Source organism: Aspergillus aculeatus, assembly GCF_001890905.1.
Source record: "Aspergillus aculeatus ATCC 16872 unplaced genomic scaffold ASPACscaffold_8, whole genome shotgun sequence".
Lineage (NCBI taxonomy): Eukaryota > Fungi > Ascomycota > Eurotiomycetes > Eurotiales > Aspergillaceae > Aspergillus > Aspergillus aculeatus.
This window is the reverse complement of record NW_017962983.1, coordinates 603,926-630,211: the sequence shown is the minus strand read 5'-3', so window position 1 is coordinate 630,211 and position 26,286 is coordinate 603,926. Positions and strand designations below refer to the sequence as shown.

At 52.3% G+C, this 26,286-nt stretch overlaps 8 protein-coding genes across 8 annotated transcripts; 2 read left to right on the top strand and 6 right to left on the bottom strand.

The window, feature by feature from the left end:
* Positions 1-31: 31 nt before the first annotated feature.
* Positions 32-2,332, bottom strand: ASPACDRAFT_119467 (AP-1 complex subunit mu). The gene is made up of 7 exons (XM_020196251.1): positions 2,244-2,332; positions 1,936-2,171; positions 1,742-1,870; positions 1,263-1,492; positions 658-1,147; positions 204-575; positions 32-134 (listed from the first exon to the last, which is right to left on the bottom strand). The coding sequence occupies exons 2-7, from the start codon at positions 1,972-1,974 to the stop codon at positions 54-56; spliced, it is 1,341 nt and encodes a 446-aa protein (XP_020056093.1). The 5' UTR covers positions 1,975-2,171; positions 2,244-2,332; the 3' UTR covers positions 32-53.
* Positions 2,333-2,852: 520 nt separating this feature from the next.
* Positions 2,853-4,204, bottom strand: ASPACDRAFT_78702 (mitochondrial 54S ribosomal protein mL57). The gene is made up of 3 exons (XM_020205243.1): positions 3,749-4,204; positions 3,410-3,636; positions 2,853-3,264 (listed from the first exon to the last, which is right to left on the bottom strand). Exons 1-3 carry the CDS (start codon positions 4,134-4,136, stop codon positions 3,109-3,111), a joined length of 771 nt encoding a protein of 256 aa, XP_020056092.1. The 5' UTR covers positions 4,137-4,204; the 3' UTR covers positions 2,853-3,108.
* Positions 4,205-7,923: 3,719 nt separating this feature from the next.
* Positions 7,924-8,891, bottom strand: ASPACDRAFT_78701 (succinate dehydrogenase cytochrome b560 subunit). Its single transcript, XM_020205242.1, has 3 exons — positions 8,768-8,891; positions 8,618-8,708; positions 7,924-8,450 (listed from the first exon to the last, which is right to left on the bottom strand). Exons 1-3 carry the CDS (start codon positions 8,805-8,807, stop codon positions 8,015-8,017), a joined length of 567 nt encoding a protein of 188 aa, XP_020056091.1. The 5' UTR covers positions 8,808-8,891; the 3' UTR covers positions 7,924-8,014.
* A 1,893-nt stretch (positions 8,892-10,784) lies between these two features.
* Positions 10,785-12,302, top strand: ASPACDRAFT_43382 (uncharacterized protein; the record flags this gene model as incomplete). Its single annotated transcript, XM_020201244.1, has 7 exons — positions 10,785-10,860; positions 10,934-10,977; positions 11,047-11,175; positions 11,265-11,373; positions 11,459-11,690; positions 11,806-12,139; positions 12,228-12,302. 7 exons carry the CDS (start codon positions 10,785-10,787, stop codon positions 12,300-12,302), a joined length of 999 nt encoding a protein of 332 aa, XP_020056090.1.
* A 411-nt stretch (positions 12,303-12,713) lies between these two features.
* ASPACDRAFT_78699 (Ran GTPase-binding protein LOS1) lies at positions 12,714-16,200 on the bottom strand. Its single transcript, XM_020205241.1, has 3 exons — positions 13,743-16,200; positions 13,237-13,691; positions 12,714-13,181 (listed from the first exon to the last, which is right to left on the bottom strand). The coding sequence occupies exons 1-3, from the start codon at positions 16,096-16,098 to the stop codon at positions 13,155-13,157; spliced, it is 2,838 nt and encodes a 945-aa protein (XP_020056089.1). The 5' UTR covers positions 16,099-16,200; the 3' UTR covers positions 12,714-13,154.
* A 1,149-nt stretch (positions 16,201-17,349) lies between these two features.
* On the bottom strand, positions 17,350-19,151 carry ASPACDRAFT_119452 (xylulokinase; the record flags this gene model as incomplete). The annotated part of the gene is made up of 2 exons (XM_020196250.1): positions 17,350-18,567; positions 18,648-19,151. 2 exons carry the CDS (start codon positions 19,149-19,151, stop codon positions 17,350-17,352), a joined length of 1,722 nt encoding a protein of 573 aa, XP_020056088.1.
* An 883-nt stretch (positions 19,152-20,034) lies between these two features.
* ASPACDRAFT_78697 (cation diffusion facilitator family transporter) lies at positions 20,035-21,377 on the bottom strand. Its single transcript, XM_020205240.1, has 2 exons — positions 20,897-21,377; positions 20,035-20,830 (listed from the first exon to the last, which is right to left on the bottom strand). Exons 1-2 carry the CDS (start codon positions 21,306-21,308, stop codon positions 20,211-20,213), a joined length of 1,032 nt encoding a protein of 343 aa, XP_020056087.1. The 5' UTR covers positions 21,309-21,377; the 3' UTR covers positions 20,035-20,210.
* A 3,426-nt stretch (positions 21,378-24,803) lies between these two features.
* On the top strand, positions 24,804-26,253 carry ASPACDRAFT_78696 (uncharacterized protein; the record flags this gene model as incomplete). Its single annotated transcript, XM_020205239.1, has 3 exons — positions 24,804-25,234; positions 25,290-25,402; positions 25,465-26,253. Coding segments are annotated over 3 exons (1,195 nt in total), but the record flags the coding sequence as incomplete, so codon positions are not given.
* Positions 26,254-26,286: the final 33 nt, after the last annotated feature.

The window sequence follows — 26,286 nt, the reverse complement described above, 5'->3', positions numbered from 1 at the left end:
AAAGACGGTACAAGCGAAAGGGGGTGGGGGGGGGGGTTGGAAAACGCTATACATCATTGTACATCTGGCATGCGGACGGCGATATCGCCCGACTGGGTTATATATCGTACCCAGGGGAGGGAAGGGTATTGTAGCTATCGAAGCCATCGGATTAGCGGGAACTATTCAAGAAGTCTATAATGGATAAAGACGCTACAACATACCTTTGGTTCGGTGATCTTCAAGTACCGTACTTGGATGCCACTAGTGGTGAAATAGGGGATCTCGAACTTGACGTTGATCGGCCGCTTGGCCTTGCCTTGGCCGGTGCCGCCCATGCTGCCGCCGAAGCCGCCCGTCATGCCGCCGCCGTGCTCGTCATCGCCCTTGACGGAGGGCAAACCCAGCTCCGCGCGCATCAGGAACTCCTTGCCGCCGCCGAACTGCTTGATCTTCCAGATGATGGCGGACTTCTCAGGGGCGTAGTGGACGGTGCCGATATTGGTGCGGAACCGCGGCGAATCGGCATCTTCCGGCACGGGCACGAGGATCTCGACATTGTTGGCTGTGCTGCGGCGCTTGAATTGTGCTTTGGCCTGTCGTTTGTAGCGGATGTGTGCCGTTAGTCAACCAAGCCTCGACATCGCATCTGCCCCCCTCTCAGGATGTTCAACGCACCTTCAGCATGTACTCCATCCGCGAACCAGAGTGAGACTCGACCAGACACTCCACCCAGATCAACGGCTTCACCTGCGTGTTCAACCGGTAGCTCATGAGCTCGAACTCGCCATCCGGCGGGATGAAGCTGATGGTGCGGTCGTTCTCGAAGCGCGAGAGTCGCACGCACTGGTGAAACTTGACATCCTCCATCTCGACGGCCTTGCCGCGCGTGGCGCGGCCCGTGGTCTCGAACATGACCTTGTCGTTCAGGCCCAGCCGCAGCTCCGGCATCCCACTCAGGTAGCACTTCATCTTGATAGCGCCCAGAATCTCCGATCGCAGCACGTTACCAGACGCGGAGACGAGGAGGTTCAGGGACTCGACAACATCGAGGAAGACTTCGTTCTTGCGGTAGCGGATTCCCTCGCTTCGCCAGGAGACGGCATTGGTGACCGCGATAGGTGGTCGGGCTTGGACTTCGAGCTTGTGTGATTCTTGTGTGATGTATCTGGAATGATTGCGCGCCCCGAGTCAGCACCCCACTGTTTTTTGGAAGAAGGAAAGTCCGCCATGTTTTTTTTTTTTTTTTTTTGGCAAGCAGCAGACCGATCCAGGAAACTTACTCTTGCAAGATCTTGCTCTCCGTGGTCTGCGGGTACCCAAAGTCCATCATCTCATCGAGTAATTCATAGATAATGACGAAGTTGTCCCGGATACTTTCCTCCTCCAGCACCTTGAAGTATTCCGTAAACACCTCGACGATCTTATGTAGGAAGAGGAGAATCTCGGTGGCATTGGTGTTCTTCTTGGTCAGGGCCAGGATGTAGAGGTTGCTGTGACGGATGTAGAGGTACTATGTCGGATGCCATAATTAACAAAGATGAACCAATTCCAAATATAGCTGCGGTAAGCACCACGTTTCCAAGCAAGTACGCATTGAGGTGGTATGGGAGGGGGGCGATGAGTGATGCTGGTACGAAGCCAGCAGCGACTGGGTGCGGGCTGCGGGGAACAGCGGGGGTAAATAGGGAGGTGCATGTGTGTGCGCCGCACCGGCGGCGGCGTTGCGGCGGCGTTGCGGCGGGCGCAGGTCGATACGTACATTGATTCCTTCATGGGAGAAGCAGGGGGCGACGGCGGAGCTCTCTTCTTCGGCGTCGCTGAGGAGGATAGGGAATTTCTCGACCGCGGACAGAGGGATGTCTCCGCGATAGTTCCGGGCTAGAAGGGTCTACTAAGACGGTCAGGTACCAGGGGGGGAGAATGGACACGGAGGCACTGCTGGAGTATGTTTACCTTGCCCTTCAGATCCAGGAAGAAAATAGCCGACGCCATGGCGACAAGGATGGGAAGAAATCCGACGTCGGGGGAGTAAGGAAGTGGTCAAGAGTGAGAATGACCAGGAAGGAGATGGAGATGGGAAGGGGAGTCGGTGCGGGAGAGAGACGCTGGCGAGTGTGAACGGGAGAGGCCAGCCAGACCACTAGTTACTCGACATGCTTGTTGGATCTAGAAAAAGGGAGGGATTTGAGCTGAAGGTGAACAATGTTAGTTGAGGTCAATGGAGGAGAAGCATCAACAGCTCTGCAACAAGATAAACGTACAGTACAAGATGGTTGTATCTGACCTTAAAGTTAAGGTAGTTAGTGAACTCATACCTAAAGTTGTCAATGGGCTGGATTGCGGCTGTCCGTCTGGCCTGATACTAGTCTTACACCAGGCCCCCTCGCATTCTGGCCATTGATTACCAGTTTTAACGTCTCGGTAAGTAACCACGCCTCAGGCATCAGGACACGTGCCGCTAAGCCTTCTCAGGGAGCTGAGCTACTCTCAAAGAAGTCTAGCGCAGTAGACACCAAGCACACTATAAATTCGCATTTCTGCTGCGAAATTTCCTCCGGCTTTTTTTTTCTTTTCTTTCTTTGTACCATACGCCCTTTCTAGACAGTGCAAGCCAGCGTAAATTGCATCCAAGCGATTTCCAAGTTCAACTTGACATTCTGTTGGTTGATCTCGGTTTTCCATGGCTGATCTTGCGATACCAAGGTGCGAAGACGATGCATCGAATTCTTCGAGGGTTCCATAAGAGCTGGCCGAGTATTTTGCTTACTGTTACTCGGGCGGTGTCAGAGGAACCGTACATTCCTATTTTTCTCTTGATTTATGTATTGTCCACCTTAGCCTGCTACATGCTATGTACTCGAATATCCGGGAGCGAGTAAAGAAATCTTGCGGGTTGGTATTTGCAGTTCCATATAGCACAGGTCGTAGTGGTTGGCGGTGGTTAAAAATACATAATATACGGTCGAACAAAAAGTGATGATCCCCCAGTACACAGATGGGAACCAAGATCCCCCAAGAAAAATAAAAAAAGAGAGAACGAGAAAAATAATAGATAAACGCCTTGATATGCTCCCTGCGAAAAATTGCCCCGAAGAATTCAAATTCGGTCCTGCCTCCCCGACTTCTTCATGCCTCGAGCCCAAGGCCCAGGGGTTTGAGTATCCGCTCACGTGCCACCTTGTTGGCGACGTCGCCGCCCTTCTCCAGCGAGATGGCGCCGATAATAGCGTACATCGTGTGAGCGAGGACGAGTTCCAATCCGGAAGCCTGAAGGTTGAGGGGCTAGAGTTTGTGTGAGGGAGACCACATGTTAGCCACAGTCTGTTTCCCCCAACTCGCGTGCGCTCTCCATTGTAGCATGATAGAAACGGGGGGGTTTGGGGGGAAGAGCAACGGTTTTCATCCCAACCTAACACAAGTCACTCACCTGCCGAGGAGACCATCTCAAAACTTTCTGGAGTGAGTATTTGTTTGCCAATTGCGCCATCTTGGCCTTGTGTGTCATGAAGTTCTTGACGTTGTAAGAGAGGTTGCTCAAGCCCTCCAAATCGGGATGGGTAAAGGGCATGCGGCCATAGGCGTCCGGAGTCGGGGCACTGGCAGCTGGACCCTGCACCAAAGCCAGCGAAGCCTGTAGTTTGACGATGCGTTTGCCTATCGACAGGAGGAAAAATCGAAGGTTAGCCGCCGCCACCGTCATGTCATCGGTAAAAGTGGGAAGGAAGCCCTTCGTCCCCTCTCTTCCTCCCTTCTTCCCCGTACGTACCCAAGAAAGCCAAACGATCGTTGTAACCTCTCCGTCCCTGATCAAAACTCTTGTGCGTCACCGCCAGCCATTTGACCTCGTCCGATAGTACCTTGTCGCCATCAGGGCCGAGCAGGCCGATGTAAAACCGATCGAGGACTTTGGGGTCGGAGTTGGAGTTCCAGGCCGGGCGTTTGGAATCAATGCGCAGACTGAAGGGGGCCTTTGCACGCTCGGGCGTGTAGGACCACCGCGGCCGATCTTGCTGGCTGGCAGGCGCTGCCTCCGTGGATGTCGACAAGGCTCGCCGCGGAAGGAGAGCGGATTCGATCGCGCTGGGACGAGCGAGGGTGCGGCACGCGGGGCCGGAGAGTGTCCTGACCGCGCGAGTGGACAGTGTTGAAGCCATTGGATATGTGAGAAACCGGAACTCGGAGTGGTGGAGAAGGGGTGTGAGAGTGAGGGGTTCGCCAGTCCGGGGCTGTCTCTTTTTTTTTTGGCACGGTCGATGGCAACAACAACTATAATTGATGATGGACTTCCAGGAAGAATTCAGAGACGCGCTATTCCATATTGGGTTAGCGCTTCCTCCGGCGCTCCCCTTCAGTTCCGTTCTTGCGGGCCGGGGCATGAGCGGCTACAGCACTATACTATACAGTACCTTATCGCATCTTATAGGTTATACATGAGCAAGCTACTCCTCTCGCCACAGCAAAAACAATTGAAATCTGTTATGCTGGCCTGATACAGCGCTTTCGAACTCTAACGTTCTGGGTCTGTGTACGTCTGTGTACCAATGTTGAGATCCATCTCCAAATGGACCCAGGAACATCTCCGCGCCATTGGAACCCGGCATCGATACTATATATCTCGCCATTAACCCCAAAGTTGACATCCGGGTATCTAGTCTCTTTTGCCTCATACCCAAGGCCCGCTGCATGCCACTGAATGCCGTACTATGAACCGACGGAAGGTTACGTACTTCCCCATGAATCACCTTCTCTCCCTCTTCGACGATGGGGCGAGATTTTACTAGGCGCAAGAACCCGTAAGCTCTAGTGACTTGCTAGATCACTTCGGAGTCCGAGACAAAAGATGCGAGAGAAAAGCACCAAGTCGATAGAACCTTCCTCAATGTAAATGTAATGATGATTATAGCCTGTCAGAACACGAGTCATCTACGGAGAGCTATTCGTAGGCTACAATTGACAGGATGGACGGGAACATCAGAAAGTAAACCGCCCAGCCCAGAGCCTGCCTGCCCGCCCTAAGTGAGAGCTTCCCGCCTGGAGACTCTTTCTACACCGCAATATGGCCTGACAGGGGGAGGAGGAAGGGCGGCATATCACTTCCCACCCTGTCTGTACTGTGCAACAACCAGGAGCCGAAAATTCGGATGACGGAAACCTCGGGGTAGTTTCCGTGTCACCCCTGTCGGTCCGTTTTGCCTTGTGCATATCCAACGTGCAATGGAGCTGTTAGAATCCATCCCTCCAGTGGACGAGTCGTAAGAGCTCGGTGGAACGGCCTCTGTATCTTTTGTATGCCCTGGAAAAGTCGTGATTCATCATTTTAGACAGGCTCGGCCGACACAAAGAGACCAGCGGTAAAGAGCTTCGCTTTTATCTCACTGCCAATATTGAGGAGCAAGGTGATACCAGTCGCCCTCGGGACAGCATATTTCAAAGCTGCTATTGACAAGGGACGTAACGGCCGGGGGGTTCTCGTTCCAACGGGCCAGTGTCGCACTGGCAGGTGATATAGACCCAAAGCAAGGCCCAGAGGAGACGAGTCCTTCTCAAAGCCCCCGAAACTTTTGAGCCAACAACGAGAACCGCTCAGGGCGTTATTCTTTGTATTGGATCCCGTTTTCCGGACGACACCACTCTGCGGGGAACATAGATCCAATTGCAGTTCCCCGTAAAGTGAGTAGTAGGAAGTCAAGAGCAAGCCAGTTTCCACAAGATACTCCGATTTGGAAAGAGTACGATGCCCAGCGGCCGCTGAACACCTTCTACCCGACTCTGAGCGGCTACCCCGTCAGAAGCCGTCGGGAGGCAAACTTGAGACATCACTGGAGACGGTCTCATGCATTAGCCGTTTAGAAAGAAGAGCTTGGTCAGGCAATTTGCTGAGACTTGGGGTCAGGATCGCTTCGATTCTGGGTGCGTTAGATTCGAGCTCTGGAATCTGTCCACGTGCTTCCGCGCGATAGACATGGCATCCAAGAGGCCTGCGTTGTACAGGAATATCCATATACCCGAAACTGCTATCATGCCGTTTGCAGACCGCTTCTAGAAATCAAGGCTCACTAGAAAGATCCGACAAAGGCCTGCCTTGGTGGTGCGATCATGAGCAATCTGGACGAAGAGGAGTAGGCAAATGGGGAACAGTGTGCACGTGACAGAGCGAGTCACTAGTAACGGGCTTGCCAGATGCTTCAAGGTTGACTTTTACTGTAAGCTTGATGGCCGATGAGTGCAGTATTGCCGAGGCCGGTTGTTTGCAAAGATGGAAGCTCTCCAGAATCCCTGTATCGAAGCGAACTTTCTAGGGCCCCGTCTATGCAAAGGCAAACGCACCCTCCCCCCCCAATTCCCCGGAAATCATGAAGCCACAATTCGGGGCAAGCTGCCGGATTCGCCTTAGAGGGTGGAAGATCGTAAAACGTCCATCTGGCGTCTACGTTCCAGGGTCTGTTCGCAAGGTGTGCGCATCGACCCTCGGCCCTAGGTATGGAGAGCAGGCAGAAAATATCAGCCTCAATTTCTGGTTCAGGTTCTAAGATCTGAGGTAATATGACTTGCGATAGTCAAAAGACGCAAGGGAGTTTTCATGCTTGTCAGTCCACACAGCGTGCCGATGATCGGACAGTCTGCTAGTATGTTTTGGCTCATCATAGTTCTTCGGTTCTCCCTTCTCCAGTGTGTCTGAACTATTGTCTTGTAGTCATGGACCGAGACACGCGGCTGCAAGCACACTGTCCGCCATATTTAGACGACTCATTCCCGTCGGTCCCTTGCAGACAACGCGGGAGACTCATCGAGATCTATCAGGGCTGGCGGAGTAATCAGCGTTAAAGGCCATTGGAAATGTCATATCCCCCACGCGGTCTCTTGCCGTGGAGACGGAAGTCGAACAGTATAGCGGTGTACGACCCGGCCCAGAGCCCATTTCGACCCGGTCTCTGGACTTCAGAATTGGCAGTATATAAAGGGAAGGTTGTAGCTCTCTCTGCAGTGACTTCTCATCAGACCCCTTATGTGCATGTGTGTGCCTCGTATTGCCTTTGTCTTATACCTCAAATCCTGCTCCAGTCAATTGATCCCCCCTCTGTTTGTCAGTGGTATCAAGCAAGCCCAAGACCTCCTCCTCTCCGGGCTACGAAAATACCCCGAGCTATCCGCAGTCTGCCTATCCGGTTCGATTCTTCACAGCGCAACATGTCACTCTGGACAATGTACAACTTCCGTTCCGAAGTTTGGTCGGGCTTGGATCTTCTTCCAGTTGAGATCAACAGGGAGGGGATTCCCCTGAGTAACTGTTCGGTCCATGATCCGCCTTCACCTCAACCTTTCCCTCCCAACCCTCCGCCAAGTCCGGCATGAAATCACAGACCATAATAATCGATAGTTGTTGGATCAATAAGGAATTCCTGTACAGGTGAGGACATTCTTTCCGCTCGAGCGTGCAAATTCTGCGAAAGACTTGCAGATGCGCACCTTGAGAGCCAAAAGCATAGAAGTATCGGTTCTAACTATGTAACAGGCGAAGAACTGGCGCAAGGCAATGCTGCGACTAGGAGTGCGGCTGTTCAAGCACCGAAGGCGGCAAAAGAAATTCATCGGCATGAAGGAGTTGTTTATCGTGGGTCGTGAATTCGAAATGGGCAGAATCGTTATAGACTGGACCGAAGATGGGGGTTCGGGAGTTATTGTTGCAAATGTTCTGGAGAATGAAATCAGTCTGGCTACAATGTTAGTGACATGAGCAATATGTGGTGCTGTTTTCGTGTGCTGTCTTCGTATGCTGCATGAATCAATTCATTCAATCTCAATAATCCATGACAGCGGCTCAATGTCCAAGGATTGCCCTACGAAATGGTACACGACCGCTTCCCTTTGCAGGCCGTGTAAGTCATGTCTTCATGACAAAGAAGTAGGACACCGGATTTTTCCAAAAGAGAAAAAAAAAGCGATCAGTCATCCATTGACTGGCTATTGAATATATATTGCAAGAAGAACATTTTAGACAGAGCAGGAATCAAAAGGTATGGCACAAGCGAAATCACAGCAAAGCAAGAATCAGAGCGCTAATCGTACTCAGGCCAACCACAGTCCAGCCGGTCTTGATGACCTGGGGGTTGGTGAGACCGCGACCGGTATCCCAGATCAAGTGACGAACACCGTTCATGCAGTGGTAGGTGAAAGGCATGGCCATGGTAGCCTTGAGGAGGACCTTGGCGAGGACAGGGAGGGCACCGAAAGCGGCAACGGCGGAGGCAGAACCGAGGTCCAAACCGAGCATGGGGGAAGCGAGGTAGGCAGTCGCATAGAGGTAGAGACTGCCGGACAGGGCGATACCGGTGATACGGTGCAAACTACTGCCGATCCAAGTGATCTGGGGCTTGTAGATGGAAAGGTGGGGAGCGACGGGGCGGCGCAGACGCTGCTCAGCAAGGAGCTTGTTGGGGTCGGAGGTGGTCGTGCTGGTGGTAGCTTGTCTAATCCGACGAGATAGGTTAGCGACTCCGTGTGCTATATCCCCACACGTGTCTAATCTCTCATGGCCTGCGCCTCACGCGGTTTCGGTCGAATTCGAGATCGCGACATCCACCCAATGGAGAAGCCAGTCGCAACAATCCATCCATCCTTCAGCGCAGCAACTCACCTCATCTGAACACTTCTTCCGAGAGCAACGGCGGCAGGCGAGACGGAGTTCATCAAGGACCAGCGCAGGGCGTAGGGCTGCTGGACGGCGACTGCAAACGAATCGGTTAGCGGAGCCCCATGGCTGCAGGGTCGAGAAGTGAGAACGTACGCCGTCGCAGGGACTGCTGGGCAACCTTCTGAGAAAGCATTGTGACGCGTGTGAAAGGACCTGACAGGCGGTGCAGGGACTGGAGATTGAACAGTGGACAGAAAACGGAATGTCGTCGTCGTTCGAGGTTCGTGGTCGACCAGGAAAGAAAGTAGCCTCGAACTCCCGACTCTCGTAGCGGTTCGGAATCACGGGACGGACAACCTCGGGTTCGACTCCAGGTCACGGGACCAGCTCCGGAGGGGAATTCTGAGCCAATGAGCAATGCTGCATTACCATTCGGAAGATTCATCTTCCATTCCCTCACCGCCCGCGCTTGTGCCGAGCTCTTTTCTTCATTTGTGTGCGTGTTTTTCTCTTCCTTTCCTCTTTCCTTTCCTTTCCTTCTCCCAAGGGTCTCCGCACACGTTATCTACCATCTGGGATGATGTTGACGTGGTACGCAGGGCCTCACTGGTTCGGCATTCTGTCGTTTCCGCAGAGGTCAATGAGATACCTGAGAAGGACTTGTCCCGTCGTTAATCGCCCATTTGTCTCTCGTCAATGAGATGAAAGGGTTTCATATCAGGGTTACATGATGTAGTCTGTAGTCGAATGGTACTTGACTGCCATTGTAGTCTGTGTGCATACAAGCTGTCGCTTGTCAAGCGGCATTCAAGATTGACAACTGAGATCGTCTCCTGATCGATGTCCCAGCGTTAATCCTGGAGTTGTGATCCTGGAGCATTGGTTACTGGGAACAGTGGTCATCGTCCTGCGGCCTGCGGCCTGCGGCAGTAATGCCCGCAGGTGGTCTATTGGTGACATGATCATGGCTGCGCTTGATTAGCCACTCGAGAACCACGACAACTGGCTTCTTGAATAACCCAATGAGCTGAGGGGACAGTCAGTCAAAGGAGCAGTAAACCAACTGTCAATCAATTGCCAATGTTTGCACGAGCAATCCTTAATGCGGACACTGCCCTCAGTCAGTTGTCGGCATTGTTAGGGCTGAGACAGCGGCATCTGATTGATAAGGGATTACAACCCCACCGCAGATTCGATTCAGCATATCTAATCCCAATTCGCCAGTGATTCATTCTCTTGCCGATGATCGTTTCAAAGGCGAGTGAACTGTCGGGCCGAATGGAAGAACAATCGTGTCGGATTATCGACAAGCAATGGGTTTCACCCCGCTCCGATTTAGGCTAAATGGCCACTGCTCACTGTCTGAGGGGAAGGGTAGGTATACTATAATTAGATGTATAAGTGACCTGTTTTGCTGTTAGTCCTGAAGATGCGCCCGACTACTCTTGATGCTTTCAAACCGTCCCATTATTTTTACCAGGTAGTTTGGCCTCTCGGATGTCGTTATCGCTAGGTCCGGGGTATAAAAAATTTGATATTCTCTCAAGCAGCTCTTTTTCGATGCCGGCTAGTAGATCTCTTACTGCAGCATCATAGGCTGGTGAGCAGCTGGATCAGTATCAGAAGGCATAAAAACCCTGTCAATATAGTGTCTTTACTGATTTACAGAAACAATGCAGTTTTCATATCATTCTTATCTAGGAACTGACACAATGTGCTATAGTCAAAGGCACTTTCCTACTAGGCGCTAAAAAGGTAGAGCCGCTCATACCTGCAAGTGAATCTGTTCTCATTGTCTAAACCCGACTGCCTTAAATACCCAAACCATCAAACCACCAAACCACCAAAAAAGTAGACAATATCCCACGACCTTGTGTTCTTATGTTGATTACAAACACAAAGGTAGGTACGATACACTTACCAAAGACCAGCCATTCGAGTGAGTTAGTACCTTTGTCAAGCTAGTACAAGAGTTGGCAGTGCTTATCAGATCGACGAGCTTTCTTTTTTGACAATGCCTAGACTGTTCTGCACCTACGCGCTGATTAGGCCATTCTGCTGCATTCTTCTTATAAGCAATTTCTCCTCTTCTTCTCCATGATTCTACTCCATCATTCCTTGACTAGCTGCCATTATCAACTCACCTGATACTCCTTCTCATACCATCGCAATGGCTACCCCGCAGACAGCACTGGATGTTCTCCGCCAAAGGACCATTGTCGACTGCGACACAATGGATGAGCAAGGTCTGTGCAGCTTTTATTGTCAGACGATCGCTTCGAATGCGGAGCTAACCAAACTGTCCTCTATCATGATCAGTTACCAAAACCTTCGGCCCCTTCCAGGATTGCACTTCCAACCAGGTATATTTGTCCGCAGCAGCAGAGACCCAATACTTACTCTTCACTCATTAACTATACTTGCTATGGCAGGCCATCGCGTTCGGAGAGCTCTCCAAGCCAGAGCACAAAGACCTGATCACTGCATCCGTCAAAGAAGCAATTGAGCTATCTCCCAAATTTCCCGGGCCCAGCGTAGAGGAATTGGCTGTCGAGATTGCAGTATGTAACGAATCAGCCCTTCCAAAACACCTCCAGCACACTGCTTAGAATGCTCGTAACTAACCCGGCCATTCATTCTTCTTGGATAGATGATCAAACTCGCCCTCAAGATCGCTCCTCACATCACAGGCTACATCCACATCCAAACCAACCCGTACTACTCCTACTCCACGACAAAGACCTTCACAAATGCGTGGAGTGCGTATATACACACCCCCATCCAGCTTCCCCCCCAGAAGCCACACACGAACCCCCACCCCCCCCAAACTAACCACAAGTAAAGGAATTATCCTCCTCACCCACCACCTCGACCCAAACTTTCCCCAATCACGCATTTGCATCAAAATTCCCAGCACCTGGGAGGGCCTGCGCGCCTGCTCACTTCTCGAAGCCTCCGGCGTGCGCACCCTCGCCACCACCCTCTTCACCCTAACCCAAGCCGCGCTCGCCGCCGAGGTCGGATGCACCTACGTCGCGCCTTACGTGAATCAATTGAAGGTGCACTTTGAACCGGGGTGAGTTTGTCATTTGCCCTTCAAAACCCAGCCCCCCGGCCTCCCCCCCATCCCGATGACTTAGACCCAGACATAACCCCTTTCCCCCTCCCCCACACTAACAACAAGGACATAGATTCACCGACCCCACAACCCTCCTCCCCCTACCCCCTCAGATCCAAACCTACTACCACGCCATCAACAGCCGCACGCAAGTCCTCCCCGCCAGCTTGACGTCGACAACAGAAATCCTCGCGCTCGCCGGCGTGCATCACATCACCATCGCCCCCGGGCTGTTGCAGCAACTGGCCGCGCTGCCGGCTTCGGCTGCTACTACGGTCTCCAATTGCTTCGAGACTACCCCACCCGGCAACTACGACGCACCGGGGTCGTTCCGGGACGATGAGGCGGGGTATCGGCTTGCGATTAGTAGGGAGGGGCGGGGGGAGAGTGAGGGGAAGCTTGCCCAGGTATGTTCTTTTGTGGCGTGTTCTATTGGAGATGGAAAGGGGGGAAGAGCGCGTTGCTGACTGCTAGTTTTTTTTTTTACTGGTAAAGGCCGTGAGTATCTTCTGTGAGATGCAGGATCGGTTGGTGCAGATGATGGGGTTGGTTTTGAAGGGGGGTGCATAGTGAGGATGTAGTCTGGACATGGGGCTGTACTGTACTGTGCTGTAGGTTGGTCGTCCAGAGAAGATCGTAGACCACCGAATAGGCCAGGGGTCTTTCTCTCTGCTGCGTTACATTTGAGAAGATTGGGGAAAGGCAGATGGTAGACTATAGCGCCCCGCAGAGACAGATATCATGTCAGAACATACCTGCACCAAACCAAGTCACGGTGCACAGAATTAGAAACAACTTTGATGTATCTATAGTAAAGGCCTGCCTACCCACCCACCCAACAAGCTGAAGAACAATGCACCTGCCCTAAGCACTAGCCTCCCCTCCGTAAACAACAAGCAGAAATCACCCTCTCCATTCTGGAAACCATCTCGATGCTATTCTAGCCTATCGCATACTGCATGCAGTCCACCCCCTATTCTGCGCGTGATAGGTTCAAAGTAGGAATAGGATTATGATTCGAACGCCCACTCATGCTTATGCCGAGTTGAAAACTGGACTATATACTTTTTTTTTCTTCTTCTTTGGTCTGGCTTGTTTATTCTCACGGCACATTCCTCAGGTTGTGCTCGTGTTGTGTATGCTTGCTCGCTTGCCTGCTCTTGGGCCTGCAGATTCATTTGCGGCGAATGGGAAGTTTTTGAATGCATGATTCACGGCGTACCGCGTGTATATGATATGATAATAGGAGGTGGAATGGGAGGGGAAGAGAGCTTCGGTGTAAATGATCACATGAGACACATCAGTCATCAAACCAAACCATGGGGGAATCTAGGACTGAAACAGAATGATTGGGTGAGGTCAAAAGGGCCGAGAAACAGGAAAATGAGAAGACGGGATATTTTAATATAGAAAGACCACACATCATGCGCTCAATCGCTGGATAAAAGACTGCAGGGGATGTTAGCCGTTGCCTCAAGCCAGGAGTGGAAAAAGAAATACGAACCGGGAAGAACTGCCGGAATCCCTTCAAGTCCAGCCGGCTCAATGCCCCCACGAACTCTTCCACGAGATCTGCCCCCATGCCCATGCCTGGCAATTCCTGATTCCGGAGATACTCCAGATATTCCATGCCAGTCTTGGCGTAGATTGTCCGCTGAAGCGCACCGGCTTCCGCAAGGACCTGCTTAGCCTGTGCATCCTTCGAGTTGAATGATGGTGTCGCGGGCAGTGCCCAGCACAGCGGCGACAGCCGGCTGATCATGAACTGGCCGAAGCCGGGCAGAGCTACCTGCTGTCCTGCCGCGCCGTTCAGACCCTCCGGCGCAATGTCCGGACCACCCCACGAGCTGCCCATCTTTGACAGCACCGAGAAGGCCATCTTGGCGGTGGTGAAATCCTCAATGTCCTTGGCGAAATGCTCGATTGTCGTAATCACAGTATCAAACATAGGTTGATTCCCTAAACCGTTAGTCTAAATCATGCTGACAGTCACAAGAAGATACGACTTACTTTCACTGATAATGACAGCCCCGAGATCGTTGTTCAGAACAGCCAAGAGGAAGTTAAGATATTCGCGTTTCAATTCCGCCAACTGGATCTCATCATCGGTGCCAGTAGTCGGGTCCGCGATACCTGAGAAAACCCTTTGCAAGAAAGGTGTCAGAAGAGTGTCTAGAATACCGGTGATCTCGGTCTTGAAGCCGAAGATGACCTGGTCTAACAACCGAAGGAACAGGGCCATCTCGTCGCGCGATGATGTCTGCGTAAGAAGGCCATCGATCCAGCGGGGAAGCTGGGGGAGAATGCGCGCCCCCAGAACGCCGATAAGTCGGGAGAAGGCGAATCGTGCCGCCGTGCGCACATTGAACGAAGCCTTGAGCGACTCCAAAGCCACGAGAGTGGCTTCCGACACCTGCATGAATGCCTCGGAAACTTCCGGCGCAGGGAGCGCAGCAGGAGAGCTGGTTCCAGGCATCCAGTCGGAGAAGCCGCGGGCCAACGTGCCCAGAGCCATGATATCATGGTGAATTTGCAAAACGGCTCTCTCGTCGTTGGCTTTGGCGGGCGCCAAGTTCTTCTCCATGTCCATGAAGATGGGGTTCAACACGGACTGCGCGTAAAGAACTTGCTTGTCAGCGGGTACTGTGGGGGTAGAGCAGATGATGCCGACAGCCTCGAAAAGATACAGCTGACTGTTGAACACAGCGTCTGCCGATCCTTCGTGGTCTTCCGAAGACATTTCGTCCCCGTCCGATCCTTCTGAAGGCACCTCTGCGTGAATGACCAACAGGTCGGTCAAGGCCCCAACCACGGTCTGAGCAACGTTGCCAACATTGGTTCGCAACTGCTTGACGATGCGCTGGAACAGGTACCATGAGCGTGTCTTCACCTTCTTGATCGGATGGTGAATTAACTGGAGGAAGCTTTCCAAGACGCTCGGAATTAGATGAGTATGGTGCTGGAAGAACGAGCTGTAGCGGACGCAGATCTCCATATACTGTAGCTGCGTAGCAGGGTGTGTGAAAGAGCGAATATCAGACTCCACCATCTTCAGCATCATCTCAATAAGTCGCTCTGCAGCGGGGTTGTTGGGGGACCCCTTGGTGTAGAGGCTCCCTGCTTTGACGGCGATATCTCCAAACAGGAACATCTCGTGGAGAGCCAGATCCAAGTCCCGCCAATCGAGTTGAGCACCCGACTGCCGCAGATTCTCGAAGGTTGTCCCTACCACTTCCGAAACGGCGTCGATGTATAGTGGTTCGTTCACGTTGGCGATAATCTGCTGTAGAACACCCAGCCGCTTGCGAAGCTCCTGGAACTCCGCCTCATCCGTTTGATCGTCCTCGTCTCCCCAAGACGATGTCTCGTCGTAGCGCATCTTGGCAATGATGGCTTTCAGAATGGGGAGCAGGACGGAGGAGTGCTGCGCAGCCAGGGCTGGGTTGACCTTAGCCATCTTCCTCAGGTACGCCAGGAGGTCGCTGACGCAAGGAATCACAGTCGAGCAGACCTCGTCATATTCGTCGGAGAAGTATCTCAAAATATGCGGAAGGAAGACCTGCAGCAGACCAGTGGCTTTCTCTTTGCAGTCAGCCATGATGGTATCCTGCTCCAGAGCCCGTACAATATCAATGACTGTAATATTGACTAACTTGGCCACCGTTTCCGCCAGATCAGTATCGTACTTGAAGGTGAACCTATTCTCGTTAAGAGGTGGGCTATTGGAGAGTTGGGTAACAATGGTGTCGAGATTCAGGAAAATAATCATGTCAATCTTGTCCTCAGGCTTCATCTTCTTGCCGATAATTTCCGTGAAGACATCAACCGCCGCATCGCGCACCTTCTCTTCACCGGATCTGAGTTCCGCCTTCTGCGCACGGCTGAGCTGCTGGAACAGCAGGTCCATCATGGTCTGGTTCACCACAAGGCCGATATCAATCCAGCTCACCCAGCTGCCAACCGCCTTGAGCGACATCTCCACAATCACATCGTTGCCGTCCCGCCATTCGGACAAAATCTCTTGCCAGGAGCTGGCGATCTTCTGCATATCGCGTTCCCGGATCAAGTCCTTGAGGAGGTTGGCCTTGTCCTGCTCTGTACGGGACCGAGACACCAGAACATCTCCGATCTCCTCATGGATCGAATTGACGACACGGAGGTAGAAGATGATACCGAGCGGGTTGTCGCGACTCGTGCTCGCGGGGCTCTTGAAGGTGAGACTGAGGAGGTCGTCAAAGCAGGATTCCCAACCGTTCGCGTAGAGAGCGGAGAAGAGGAAGGTAATGGTCTGAGCGATCTTGTTCTGAATGTTGGGCGGATCCGGGGAGGCGGTTTCCTGACCGTAGACCTGTCGAAGGTAGGCCATCAAGCCATCCCGAACATATCCCAGGGCCTGGAGGTCAAGGAGACCGGCCTGAGCCGCACTGTTGACCACTTCCAACGACACATGGCGTATAATCTCGGAGTATTGTGGGGTTTTGGTGAAGAGAGCAAGGCAGACCTGCCATCCGGAGGGGTCGGCGCGAAGCTGGTTCAGGTAGTCGTAGGCTTGGTTTTTGAGGGCTTGGTCGGAGGACGGATTCCAGGCGATTTCAATGGCATTCGCTACCTAATGGAAAGTCAACATGACAATGAACAAGGGTCATGAGATCGATTCCGAGAATCTGAAAGAGTGATTTGACTGGACGGGTAAGCATGGAGGGGGGAGGGGAAGGAAGGAATGGTGGGGTGGGGATTCGAGAAAAAAGAAAACGGGTAAGATGCAAAAAAAGACCAAGTGAAACGCAACATGGGAAAACAAATGATGATCGAAGAGAAGATCGCTTACCTGTTCTTCCATCTTCGACCAGCCTGGCTGCCTTCGGAGTCGACGACTCGAAAGCAATGGAGGGGAGAGAGGGGGAGGGGAGAGAAGGGAGGGGGAGGGGGGGGATGGAGTTCACAGAGATTCAATGAAGGTGGTGGTTTAGGACAGAATGATGCGGCGGCGAGTAGTCATAGCCCGGAGACACTATCAAACCATGACCGACTAGTGCGTGTTTAGTTTAGCAGACTGGGGGGGTTGGGTTGGGCCCAGTACAAGTATTACTAGGTAGTTAGTAGTCAAAGGGTATCTGGACCCAGTCACTCGGGTAATAAGCCTGCTCCAACGGGGCAGAGTCACGAGGGGAGAAAAGTGACAACGCAGAAACAATGAAGAAGCTGAAGTCTTTGAAGAGAGTCAAGAGTTCAAGGTTGCAATAGTTGTATGCTCAAAGAAACGCTTATCGGCCAGTCACTTCCTCGAGCACATTGCACATGAAAGGAACCTGAAGAGTCAAAAAATTGACCTGAGTTTGTGTGGCCCAAGGAATGCTGGTCCGTTGCCCAAAAATGGCAAGGGGCGGCGTGCGGCTCCGGCCTGATTCCCCAGGCAGCAAATGACATCGTTTTTGCAGCTGATCGCAGCTAACAAGCTAACAAGCTAACAAGCTAACAAGCTAACAAGTCAATAAGTCTACGATAAGGTATCCATGCTGATGCATGCTCTGAGCTGTAACTGTATCTCTATTCTATAGCATAGCTTTGGCTAATTATATCTCATACTCCCACTTCACTATGACACCATTGGATTATTTCAGTGCTTCCCTTCTTGCCGCAAGACCTCCAATTCCATCTTCTCGAATCCCTCCACAGCCTGGCCGTATCGCTCATACACGCCCGGCTGATATCCGTCCGCAATCTTCTCGATGAAATCCTCCTCCTTCCACCGCTGCCCAATGAGATCCTCAAAGGTCTGCCCAGTCGTTCTCTCCATAGCCCACACCGCCTTGTACGCAGCTCCCAGCGCACATGCATTATCACCGATCTCCAGCTTGTACACACCGTCACTACCGCCAAGAATCTTGCCAGCTACCTGAGCAATGGCCTTGTTCTTCGATCCACCACCGACCAGATATACTCGGCGCGGCTGAGCAGGGAGGCCTCCGCCGGGACTCTGAGTCAGTCCGCGCGACCGCAGGCGCAGGGAAAGCATCTGGCTCTCGACAATTGCGCGAGCCTCGTCCAGGGGCTTGTTCCAGCCCTCCTCCGTCTGGTGCAGACGGCCACTCTTCGGGTCATAGTCGAATCGCCATCGACCCGCACGGAGGTTTGGCACGATTTCCGGGCGCGGAAAGAAGAGGCCCAGTTTCATGGGGTCCGAGTCGGATTTCTGGCCCATGGGCGGAGTTTCGAGCGTGATCTTATCGAAGTTCGCCCACGTCAGAGCAGTGGTCTTCCCAAGTTTCTCATTGATCGCATCGCGGACCTGCTCACGTGCGAGTCCTCCGTTCTTGTAGCACAGCATGAACATGTACAGACCGGGAGTCGTGGGGTGGTTGAAGAAGTGCGTAGCAGGATCGGGCTTGTAATTAGGTGTGGACATAAGGAAAGTAGTGGAGGTGCCAAGCGAAACCATTGCATCGGATGGCCGCAAGGGAAGCGCAAGGATCGTCGCGGGGTTGTCGCCCGTAGCGGGGATGATGTTGCAGTCCGGACTAAACCCGTAGCGCTCGACATAGTATCGGTCGATGGTACCCAGATGGATGCCTCCGTCTTCGGGAACATCGCCCAACTTGCGCTTCAAGTCCTCCACGCCGGAAGGTCCTGCACACAGCTGCAGGAGTTTCTCGTCGTAGGCTCCCTTCTTGATATTCCACAGATTCATACCACAGACATCAGAGATATCAAACGGCGCGATGTGGCCCAGAAACAGGGACGCCAGGAACGAGGAGACCAGCGAGATCCGCAATGTTTTCTTGTACACCTCGGGATACTTGCGCTGAAATCGCAGAATCTGCGGTCCAGTGAATCGCTACAAACGCAAACCAGACTGTTAAACAATCATCCGCACAGAACGGGCTAGAGAAAACCCAGGGAAGGAAAGCTTCTTACATGATGTGCCTTGCTCCCCGTAGCAGCGGCAAGCTTCTCCTGCCCACCCAGATATGCATCGAACTCATCGCATTCCTTCTGCGTACTCGAGTCCTGCCAGTTGGGGCTGAAAGGATGCGAGAACGCTCCCTCCAGCTGCTCCTCCAGCGTCTTCTTCGCATCCAGACTCTTCAACAGCCTCTCCGCGTCCTCGCCCCAATAAACACTTCCATGCTGCTGACCAGCTCCACTGATACCCTTGACGCGGCGGAAATCCAGTCCTTGCTGGCGTAGTCCATTCAACACTCCGTCGAGAGCCTGCAGCCAGAGTGCGACGGGTGCAAAGACCTCATGCTCGGCCTCGTTGGTGAGGACGCCCTTCTTGATAGGGAAGCCGCGCGAATCGGCATCGAAGTCGAATTTCGACACGTAGACGACCTTGAGATCGGAGTTGACGACCAGACCTTTCAGTTGTTGAGTGGAAAGGTCGAAGCCGATGTATAGGGGGCTGTCCGGTTGGGCCATGGCACTTGGAATGCTGCGGTCCGGGGTAATGACGTAGGTGTCGTGGGACGGGGTTTCAGGTGTGAGATAAAGAAGTACTAAATGATATATACGCCTGAAAAAAAACTTCCTAGTAGATGAGAAAGAAGAGACTTTCGAGTGTAAGCAATTGGAGAAACCAACTGATAGAGGGGTAATGTAAGAGAGTGTAGTGTGTGGCAAAGGACAACCCGACAGACACCACTGATGCAATGGGCATTCGTTGCTAACTTAAGATCGACGGAGCTACTAACCTTTTCCACTTCCGGCTACTTGTTTATGGTGTGCAGCGCAGCGGGGGAGAAATTTAGAAGAGCTGACCCAACATCGCCATCTGGCAAGACTTCTTCTCCCTTATCTATCCCACCATAGTCTCCATAACCATAACAAGATTCTGCCGAAGTTTCGTGTATTTTACCGAGTACGGCTCTTCTCGAACATAAATTTGCTGTTCCTCCTTATAACGATGAGGTCGAATTTATCCCGGGTTCCACCGCCGCCGGGAAATTACCCGGTTAATTCAGTTCACGGGAAGAACAACGGGGGGGGTCTAGATCAGACCCTATGAGGGACATCGTGACCATGTTTGAGCCCTGCACTAGTGAAGTCCCGACTGTGACGGGTTGTTCTAGGGCCTGTTGAACTTTCTACACATAAGTCTTAGTTCATGTCTTGCCAAACCATTAGCTGAGTTGTGGAAGGGATCCCCCACATATCACCCGCATGGAGGGGTAAAGTTACGGGGTAACTGCGCACTCCATGTCTGAGGACGATCGTCACCAATTCAACCATGTCCGTGCTTTAGTATTCACATTCATACACGAGCATCTATCAGAAAACTCCTTTTAGTTTCCTAGCTTGATTGCAAGAGTGTCTTCCCTTAATGTCGTTGCTATGTTCATCTTATATTGGCTTTATCTACCCTACCAACCCTCTGCGGAGAGCAGGAAAATTTCCAAGAGCAGCACGACAGCCGACCTCGTCGGCCACGCGCGAAGACGTCGACACCGGAGAGCAACCTGGCAAGCGGGTACTCGTTATCTAACGGCTTTTGCGGTTTTCGTGCTCATGCTCGTGGTCGTGGTCGTGCTCGTCACCATCCTCCGGCTCAGGACGCGCCCGCGAAGTCACTTCAGCCGGGATAAATTCTTCAGTGAAGGTCAACTCCTGGTGCTCAAGAGGAATGAACCGGACTTTGACCCGCTTGACGCCGCGGACTCGTTCTCCGACGGCAGTGCGCATTGCCTCTTCCACCTCGCGAGCACGGTTGATGGACCACGCGCCTGGAACTGCGACCTCGACATCCATAAGATAATTCTGGCCCGACTTCATCCCCTGGACATCATGGATTCTGAGCGACTCGCCACTGTCCAGTAGAGATAGTGCCTTGGTAGCCGCTTTGTGGACCGAAGCCTTCACATCGTCGTCCACAGTGGTGTCTGCCAACTCCAGAAGGGAGGTCTGGGTATTGCCCCATCCAGCTTTTATGACCATAAGTGAGATGAGAAGTCCTCCCACGGGATCCAGCCAGGAAGCATCTTGGAACATGTAGGATCCACCAATCGTAAAAAGAGCAACGACGCTGGTCAGGGAGTCGATCCGGTGGTGGACGGCGTTGGAGGCCAAGACTGACGACTTGCGTTCCGTGGCGACCTTCATAGCTGTTTGAAGAAGAAACGTCAGTATCACCTTTTAAACTGGTTGATTGACCCTCGCAAGGTACTCACTGGCATGGTAAAGCCATTCCTTGACCACGATAGATCCAGCAGCCAGCCAAGCAGCATGGATGCTTGGGCCGAGCGCTTCCACCCCATGGCTATGCGAATGACTGTGCCCCAGAGCCCCCACATGCGCAATTGCTTCGGCGATGCCGGGATAGAATTGGTGTAGTAGGACCTGCCCGGAGTTGAGGCCCATGAAGACGCCGCCGCACAGCAACAACCCGCTCACACCTAGAGCTCCAATACTCTCGATCTTTCCGTAGCCGTTGGGAAACCGCTCCGACGGCGGCTTCAACGACCAAGCAACCGTAGCTAAAGTCAAAATATCCGAGACCAGATCGGTGAGGGCGTGATAGGCGTCGGCAATGAGGGCCTGGGAATGGAACACATAGCCACCGATAAATTTGCCAATGGCCATACACAGGTTGGCGAGCAAGCCTATCCGCGTGATGCGAACTCCAGCATCGTGTTTGTCGGTTGATGTGAGGTAGACATTACTGCCATGATGGTGGTGGTGATGGTGGTGGTGATGGTGGTGGTGGCCACCGTGTTCTCGTGTTTGGGTGGCCATTGAAGGGAGGGTGATTGAGGTTGGTAGTCTTGTAGAGCAGGCAACAGCAGTGAGGGACGGAATCAGGGTCGGGCGAGTAGTTGGACGGAGGGAAGCATTGGGGCACGCGATAAGAGTAGGAGGAAAGGTCGATGAAGAACCGGAGGCAGCACGGGAGCTCTTATGGTGATACAATCGCGGCGAACAAGAAGCGGAGGCAGAGGTGTTCAAATATCGCCGATGATAACGAGAAGCCCAGGGGAGACGAACAAAGCCGGACGGACCGCGGCGAAAGAGGGATGGAGGAGAAGTTGGTGGAGGATGGGCCCTGCACCGCAGGGGCTGCGTCAGCATCCTCGTCGTTCGAAACGCTTAGTAGCAGTCTAATATTATGGTACTGTAACGACTGAATTCTGTAAATTTCAGTGCACTTGCGAGAGGAGACGGGATTGCTTCTTTCTTGGCCGCAGCATCAACCACAGCTCCATGGCGTTGGTTCCGCAATGAGGGAACAGAAGGATGGATGGGATGGATAGCCATCAGCCCAGCCAAGGCAAGCTCAGTTTCATCAGTCATCATTTGTGACCCGGCTGAGGCGAAGCCGACATCATACGCTGACGAACAACGAACAGCCCGGTCGGTCCACTGCCTGTACAATGTTCTCTAATCCGCGGATTGCCATTGACTAGTCAGCGGAACCCCAAAGCCCCGAGCTGCGATCGGGCAGTTTGCGCTGCAAACCAATGATGAAACAGTGAATGTAAAGTTATCTAAACACTGAACAGTGGCTGGAGATCTAAGCTTTTGATTGTCTTCCCTTCCCGTTGACCGCCGATAATGCACCTTCCGGCCTTGGCATCTCCAAATAGCGAACAGCAACCAACTCCACGTCGCGTACAGCTCCACCATGGATTTATTCTTCATCATCTTGGTTTCAATGCCAGCCTCGACTCTCTCTCTCTCTCCCTCCCTCCCACACACACTCCGCTGTCTAGAGCCTTCTCGGAACTGAGTCCGTTGATCATCCACGCAGTATCCGTCTTGGCTTCTTGGCGATGATGAATCCTTTCTAGGAACCCTGACGGACGCGCGTGCTTTCAAAGCATTGGTGGATATACTATATCAATCCTGGATAGTACCAAGGAGAATTCATCTAGAAAGCTGAATGGAGTACGACTGATGAAACAGCTAAAGTGCTAACCATGTGATCAGCTGCACAGTGGCGGAGAAGACTCTGGTCATTGCAGGGCGAATTGAGCGGACTCCATTGTCATCTCAAGGGCTCCGGTGGATCTGTCCTTTGATTTCTTCTGGCTGAAGAAAATGGAAGCTGTACTATATCTCTGCTGACCGGGCACTTAGATTTAGAATCCATGTTGGTATGATCCAAGGACGAGAAATAAATTTGCGCTTGCTAGTACCCAGCTACTCCAGCATTTACCTGATATTGGGAACCTTGTTTTCCAGTGCTGCTAGGCTGCGGCAATCTTCATTTAGTGAGGCCTGGAGTAGTCTGATACCCTACAATGCCTGGAGCTCACAGTCTGAATTGATCCATGATCGCTATGAGCGTGATAAAATTCGACGCCAAGTTCCTCGAAGACCTTCTCACATGCTTCTAGCGTAAAGACAGGGCCATATCATCAGCATCACTCGGAGTGAGACCTGCCTGGAGTGGCGAAAGCAGTGCATGCTTTGCACTGAGGCAAAATAAGTAACATTGACATCACGAAATGTGATTACATGGCTTTGAGTTTCGCAACCACTATATACATGAGCCCCGGCAGTATGATGTGTGGTGAGATGCATGTGTCAGTTTCGGGCTCATAATATTCTATACCTAGAATGGCGAATGCACCACCAATGATCGAAGCCTTCTACCGAGAGTGGTTTGCGAAACAAACTGTGCTTCTGACTGGAGCAACGGGCGGCCTAGGCGGGTGTCTTCTGTTCAAACTCATTCATCAGGTACCTGTTAAGAAAATCTTTCTCCTTCATCGAAGCTCCGAGGATGACACCATCGCAAAGCTGCGCATGAACATGCCCGGATGTATCGATGAAGTCATGAGCACAGGGCAACTGGAATTTCTCAGGGGGGACATCACTGCGGCGAACCTAGACCTGGATGCGAGGCAATTATCTGTACTTCGAAAGGAGACAACCGTTATACTCAACACAGCGGCAAATACGTCTTTCGTCGCTGATGTCCACGAGTCCTGCAAGAACAATTGTCTTTCAGCGCTAAATCTGGCCCAGCTTGGATCAAGCTTCTTACAGCTCGCCACATTTGTCCAAGTGTCCACTGTCTACGTCAACAGCTTTCTGCCCGATGGAGAGATCGCGGAAACTATCCAGCCGTTTGGTGCAGACGACATCGACTGCGAAAGAGAGCTGGACGAAATCCTCTCCTCAAGAGGACACACCAACCGGACGAAGCAATGGGCCTGGCCCTATGCACAGGCCAAGTACCTCATGGAACGACTTTTAGTTCAGAGATACGGATCTCGGTTACCCTTGCTCATCCTACGTCCCTCCGCCATCGGGCCAGCTCTTCGAGATCCATACCCTCTCTTCGGTCCTGCGGGCTCTAATCCTGTTGAGAACGCCCTGGAGATCTATCTGGCCACTGGGGGCGGGAGTCGGGTCTGGAGAGCCGCGAGGGGCTCAACCAGCGGAAGCTACATCCTGGATGGAATTCCCGTAGATCTTGTCTCGAATGTCTGTCTGCTTCATTTGGCGCAACGATCGCAGGGAGTCGTCCATGCTGCTGCTCAGCTATACGTGGTCCTAACAATGGATGAGCTGATTGCTCTAGCCGCGTCTCACATCCCGTCAGACCTCGCGATGCCGGTGCCATGCTTTAAGTGGGACGTGGATGGGAGCATGGAGCCCTGTCCTATGGCTACAATGTTCGGTTTCCAGGGCCACAACTGGGGTTTTGACTGCGGGCGATCAAGGTCCTTGAAGGCTGTGGATGGCCCACTGACTTTGAGCCTTGATGGGCATGATGTAAAGGCCTATATAGAGCGGCGGATAAAGAGAATCATTCCGAGCACGCGCGAGAAGAAGAAAAGGGTTGCGGATAGGCGTAGAGGTAAGTCGAAGTTATGAGCCAGATGGGAGTAAGTTTTTTTGGAGCCTAAAAGTGTGACGAAGTTCTGTAGACAAATTTAAATAAGTTTCAGATGCATGTAGTATGGTGACAGAATGGGATTATCAACGAGAGAGTCATCTGACCACCAGCCACGATGCTCAGCCTTGTCAATCTTGGCGGGGCGCAACACCCTTCCTTTATCTACCACGAGCGATGGTTTCGTACGTCTCAGTCAGAGGCTCATATTATTGGTATCGGTGACATTTGAAAATGCCATCCTATATCTCCAATGTCCTGACCATATTGCATCGACACTCAGCTCGCACATCACCAGCATCAAACCTATCGCAAGACCTAGTCGGACCTCATCCGAGCTTGTTCGAGGATTCCTCTATACAGTTAAAAGACAGGTCCGATCTTCCTTCAAGAGGTCAATGTGCTATTCATCTCGAGCTGCTGGAAGCGTTCTATACTCTCCGTATCCGGGTTACTACCTCGAGCAGGCTGACGAAATCTTTGGATCGGAAACAAAACCACAAGAGATACTCGATACTTGGTGGACGCAAAGAACCTTCGGAGAGATGGCATAAATTTCTGTCAATCGCAGTCACCAGATTTCAGCAGTGGATTCGAGTACTGAACCATCATCTCGAAGTCAAGCACCTTGTGGGGAACAATTCTCTCCTTCTACCTCCGCTTGGTGAGTTTTTCGGTTGTTGCAAACGACATAATGGTCACTACTGATACAGTAGTAGACATACTCATGGTATGGCATGCCTTCCTGCTCAACCCGCACGAGTTCTCCCAGTTCTGCAGTACCAACCGCCTAGATCACATCCGGGGCCTCTCATTCCCCTGGAAAGCGATAGTAAGTTCAACCGACACCTCCCAGCCTACCTAAATTGCTTCCCACTTTTAACGCAACCCCAGCACGAGGCCCTATCTCACGACAACTGGAGCTACACTCTCCCCAGCGAGACCTCAGCCTGGCTTCGGAACGAGCTGAACATCACACCAGACCTGATTACAGCACTTTTAGACAATGAAGCCACCACTCTCAAAGCAATGGCCCCTGAAACCCCATCAGAACACATTCCACTGGTAGACAACATCCTCCGACAAGCCACCTTCATTGACGAGATGCATGATTTCCTTTGGATCCGCAGTCCCGCGCTCCAGGGAACCCTCAGCCGGGCACTCGCGCGCTATGAGCGCTTCGTCACCTTGTTCCGTCTGCATCCGGGGATAATGCTGGTCCCGACCCTGGACGTGGATTTGGTTTGGCACACGCATCTGTGTAGTGCAGACATGTACGAAGAGTCGATGTTTAAGCGGACGGGACGGTATATCAATCACGATGATAAGCTTGGCGAAGAAATCCTTACTGGGGGGTTCGATACGACTGGAAAATTGTACGAGGCTGCGACGGGGGAGCCGTACGGGGGTTGCTTCTGTTGGGATTGTGAGGCTATGCGCTCGGCTGGAGAGATGGTGGAAGGTGACGTTGGGACGGGCGCGCGGAGGAAGATTGAGGAGGAGGTGGACTCTTACTGGCGAGCAGAGATGGCGAGGCGCAAGTAGGTGTTTAGTTGGGGGAGTTGTACCCGTGGCTTGTCTTGAGTTGCTGCTGTAAGACTCTGCTACGTTAGCGAGACGCTTGTGTTCTATAATTTGTCCTAAGAGACAACACGATCGACGACTTCAAACATCGAATGTTTCACCATAACAGCAGTTTTGTCACTATGAGGGGAG

Bases quoted from the DNA above. Each gene is read 5' to 3' on its own strand.
- ASPACDRAFT_119467 (XM_020196251.1), bottom strand. From the start codon at position 1,974: ATGGCGTCGGCTATTTTCTTCCTGGATCTGAAGGGCAAG. The intron at 1,871-1,935 runs GTAAACATACTC...CCGTCTTAGTAG, and splicing joins TCCTGGATCTGAAGGGCAAG to ACCCTTCTAGCCCGGAACTA. The intron at 576-657 runs GTGCGTTGAACA...TACAAACGACAG, and splicing joins GGATGGAGTACATGCTGAAG to GCCAAAGCACAATTCAAGCG.
- ASPACDRAFT_78702 (XM_020205243.1), bottom strand. From the start codon at position 4,136: ATGGCTTCAACACTGTCCACTCGCGCGGTCAGGACACTCTCCGGCCCC. The intron at 3,637-3,748 runs GTACGTACGGGG...TCCTGTCGATAG, and splicing joins CGATCGTTTGGCTTTCTTGG to GCAAACGCATCGTCAAACTA. The intron at 3,265-3,409 runs GTGAGTGACTTG...CACAAACTCTAG, and splicing joins TGAGATGGTCTCCTCGGCAG to CCCCTCAACCTTCAGGCTTC.
- ASPACDRAFT_78701 (XM_020205242.1), bottom strand. From the start codon at position 8,807: ATGCTTTCTCAGAAGGTTGCCCAGCAGTCCCTGCGACGGC. The intron at 8,709-8,767 runs GTACGTTCTCAC...ATTCGTTTGCAG, and splicing joins CCAGCAGTCCCTGCGACGGC to TCGCCGTCCAGCAGCCCTAC. The intron at 8,451-8,617 runs GTGAGTTGCTGC...TCGTCGGATTAG, and splicing joins GGAAGAAGTGTTCAGATGAG to ACAAGCTACCACCAGCACGA.
- ASPACDRAFT_78699 (XM_020205241.1), bottom strand. From the start codon at position 16,098: ATGGCCTACCTTCGACAGGTCTACGGTCAGGAAACCGCCTCCCCGGAT. The intron at 13,692-13,742 runs GTAAGTCGTATC...CTAACGGTTTAG, and splicing joins GGCTGTCATTATCAGTGAAA to GGAATCAACCTATGTTTGAT. The intron at 13,182-13,236 runs GTTCGTATTTCT...CATCCCCTGCAG, and splicing joins GATTCCGGCAGTTCTTCCCG to TCTTTTATCCAGCGATTGAG.
- ASPACDRAFT_78697 (XM_020205240.1), bottom strand. From the start codon at position 21,308: ATGGCCATTGGCAAATTTATCGGTGGCTATGTGTTCCATTCCCAGGCC. The intron at 20,831-20,896 runs GTGAGTACCTTG...TTCTTCAAACAG, and splicing joins GGAATGGCTTTACCATGCCA to CTATGAAGGTCGCCACGGAA.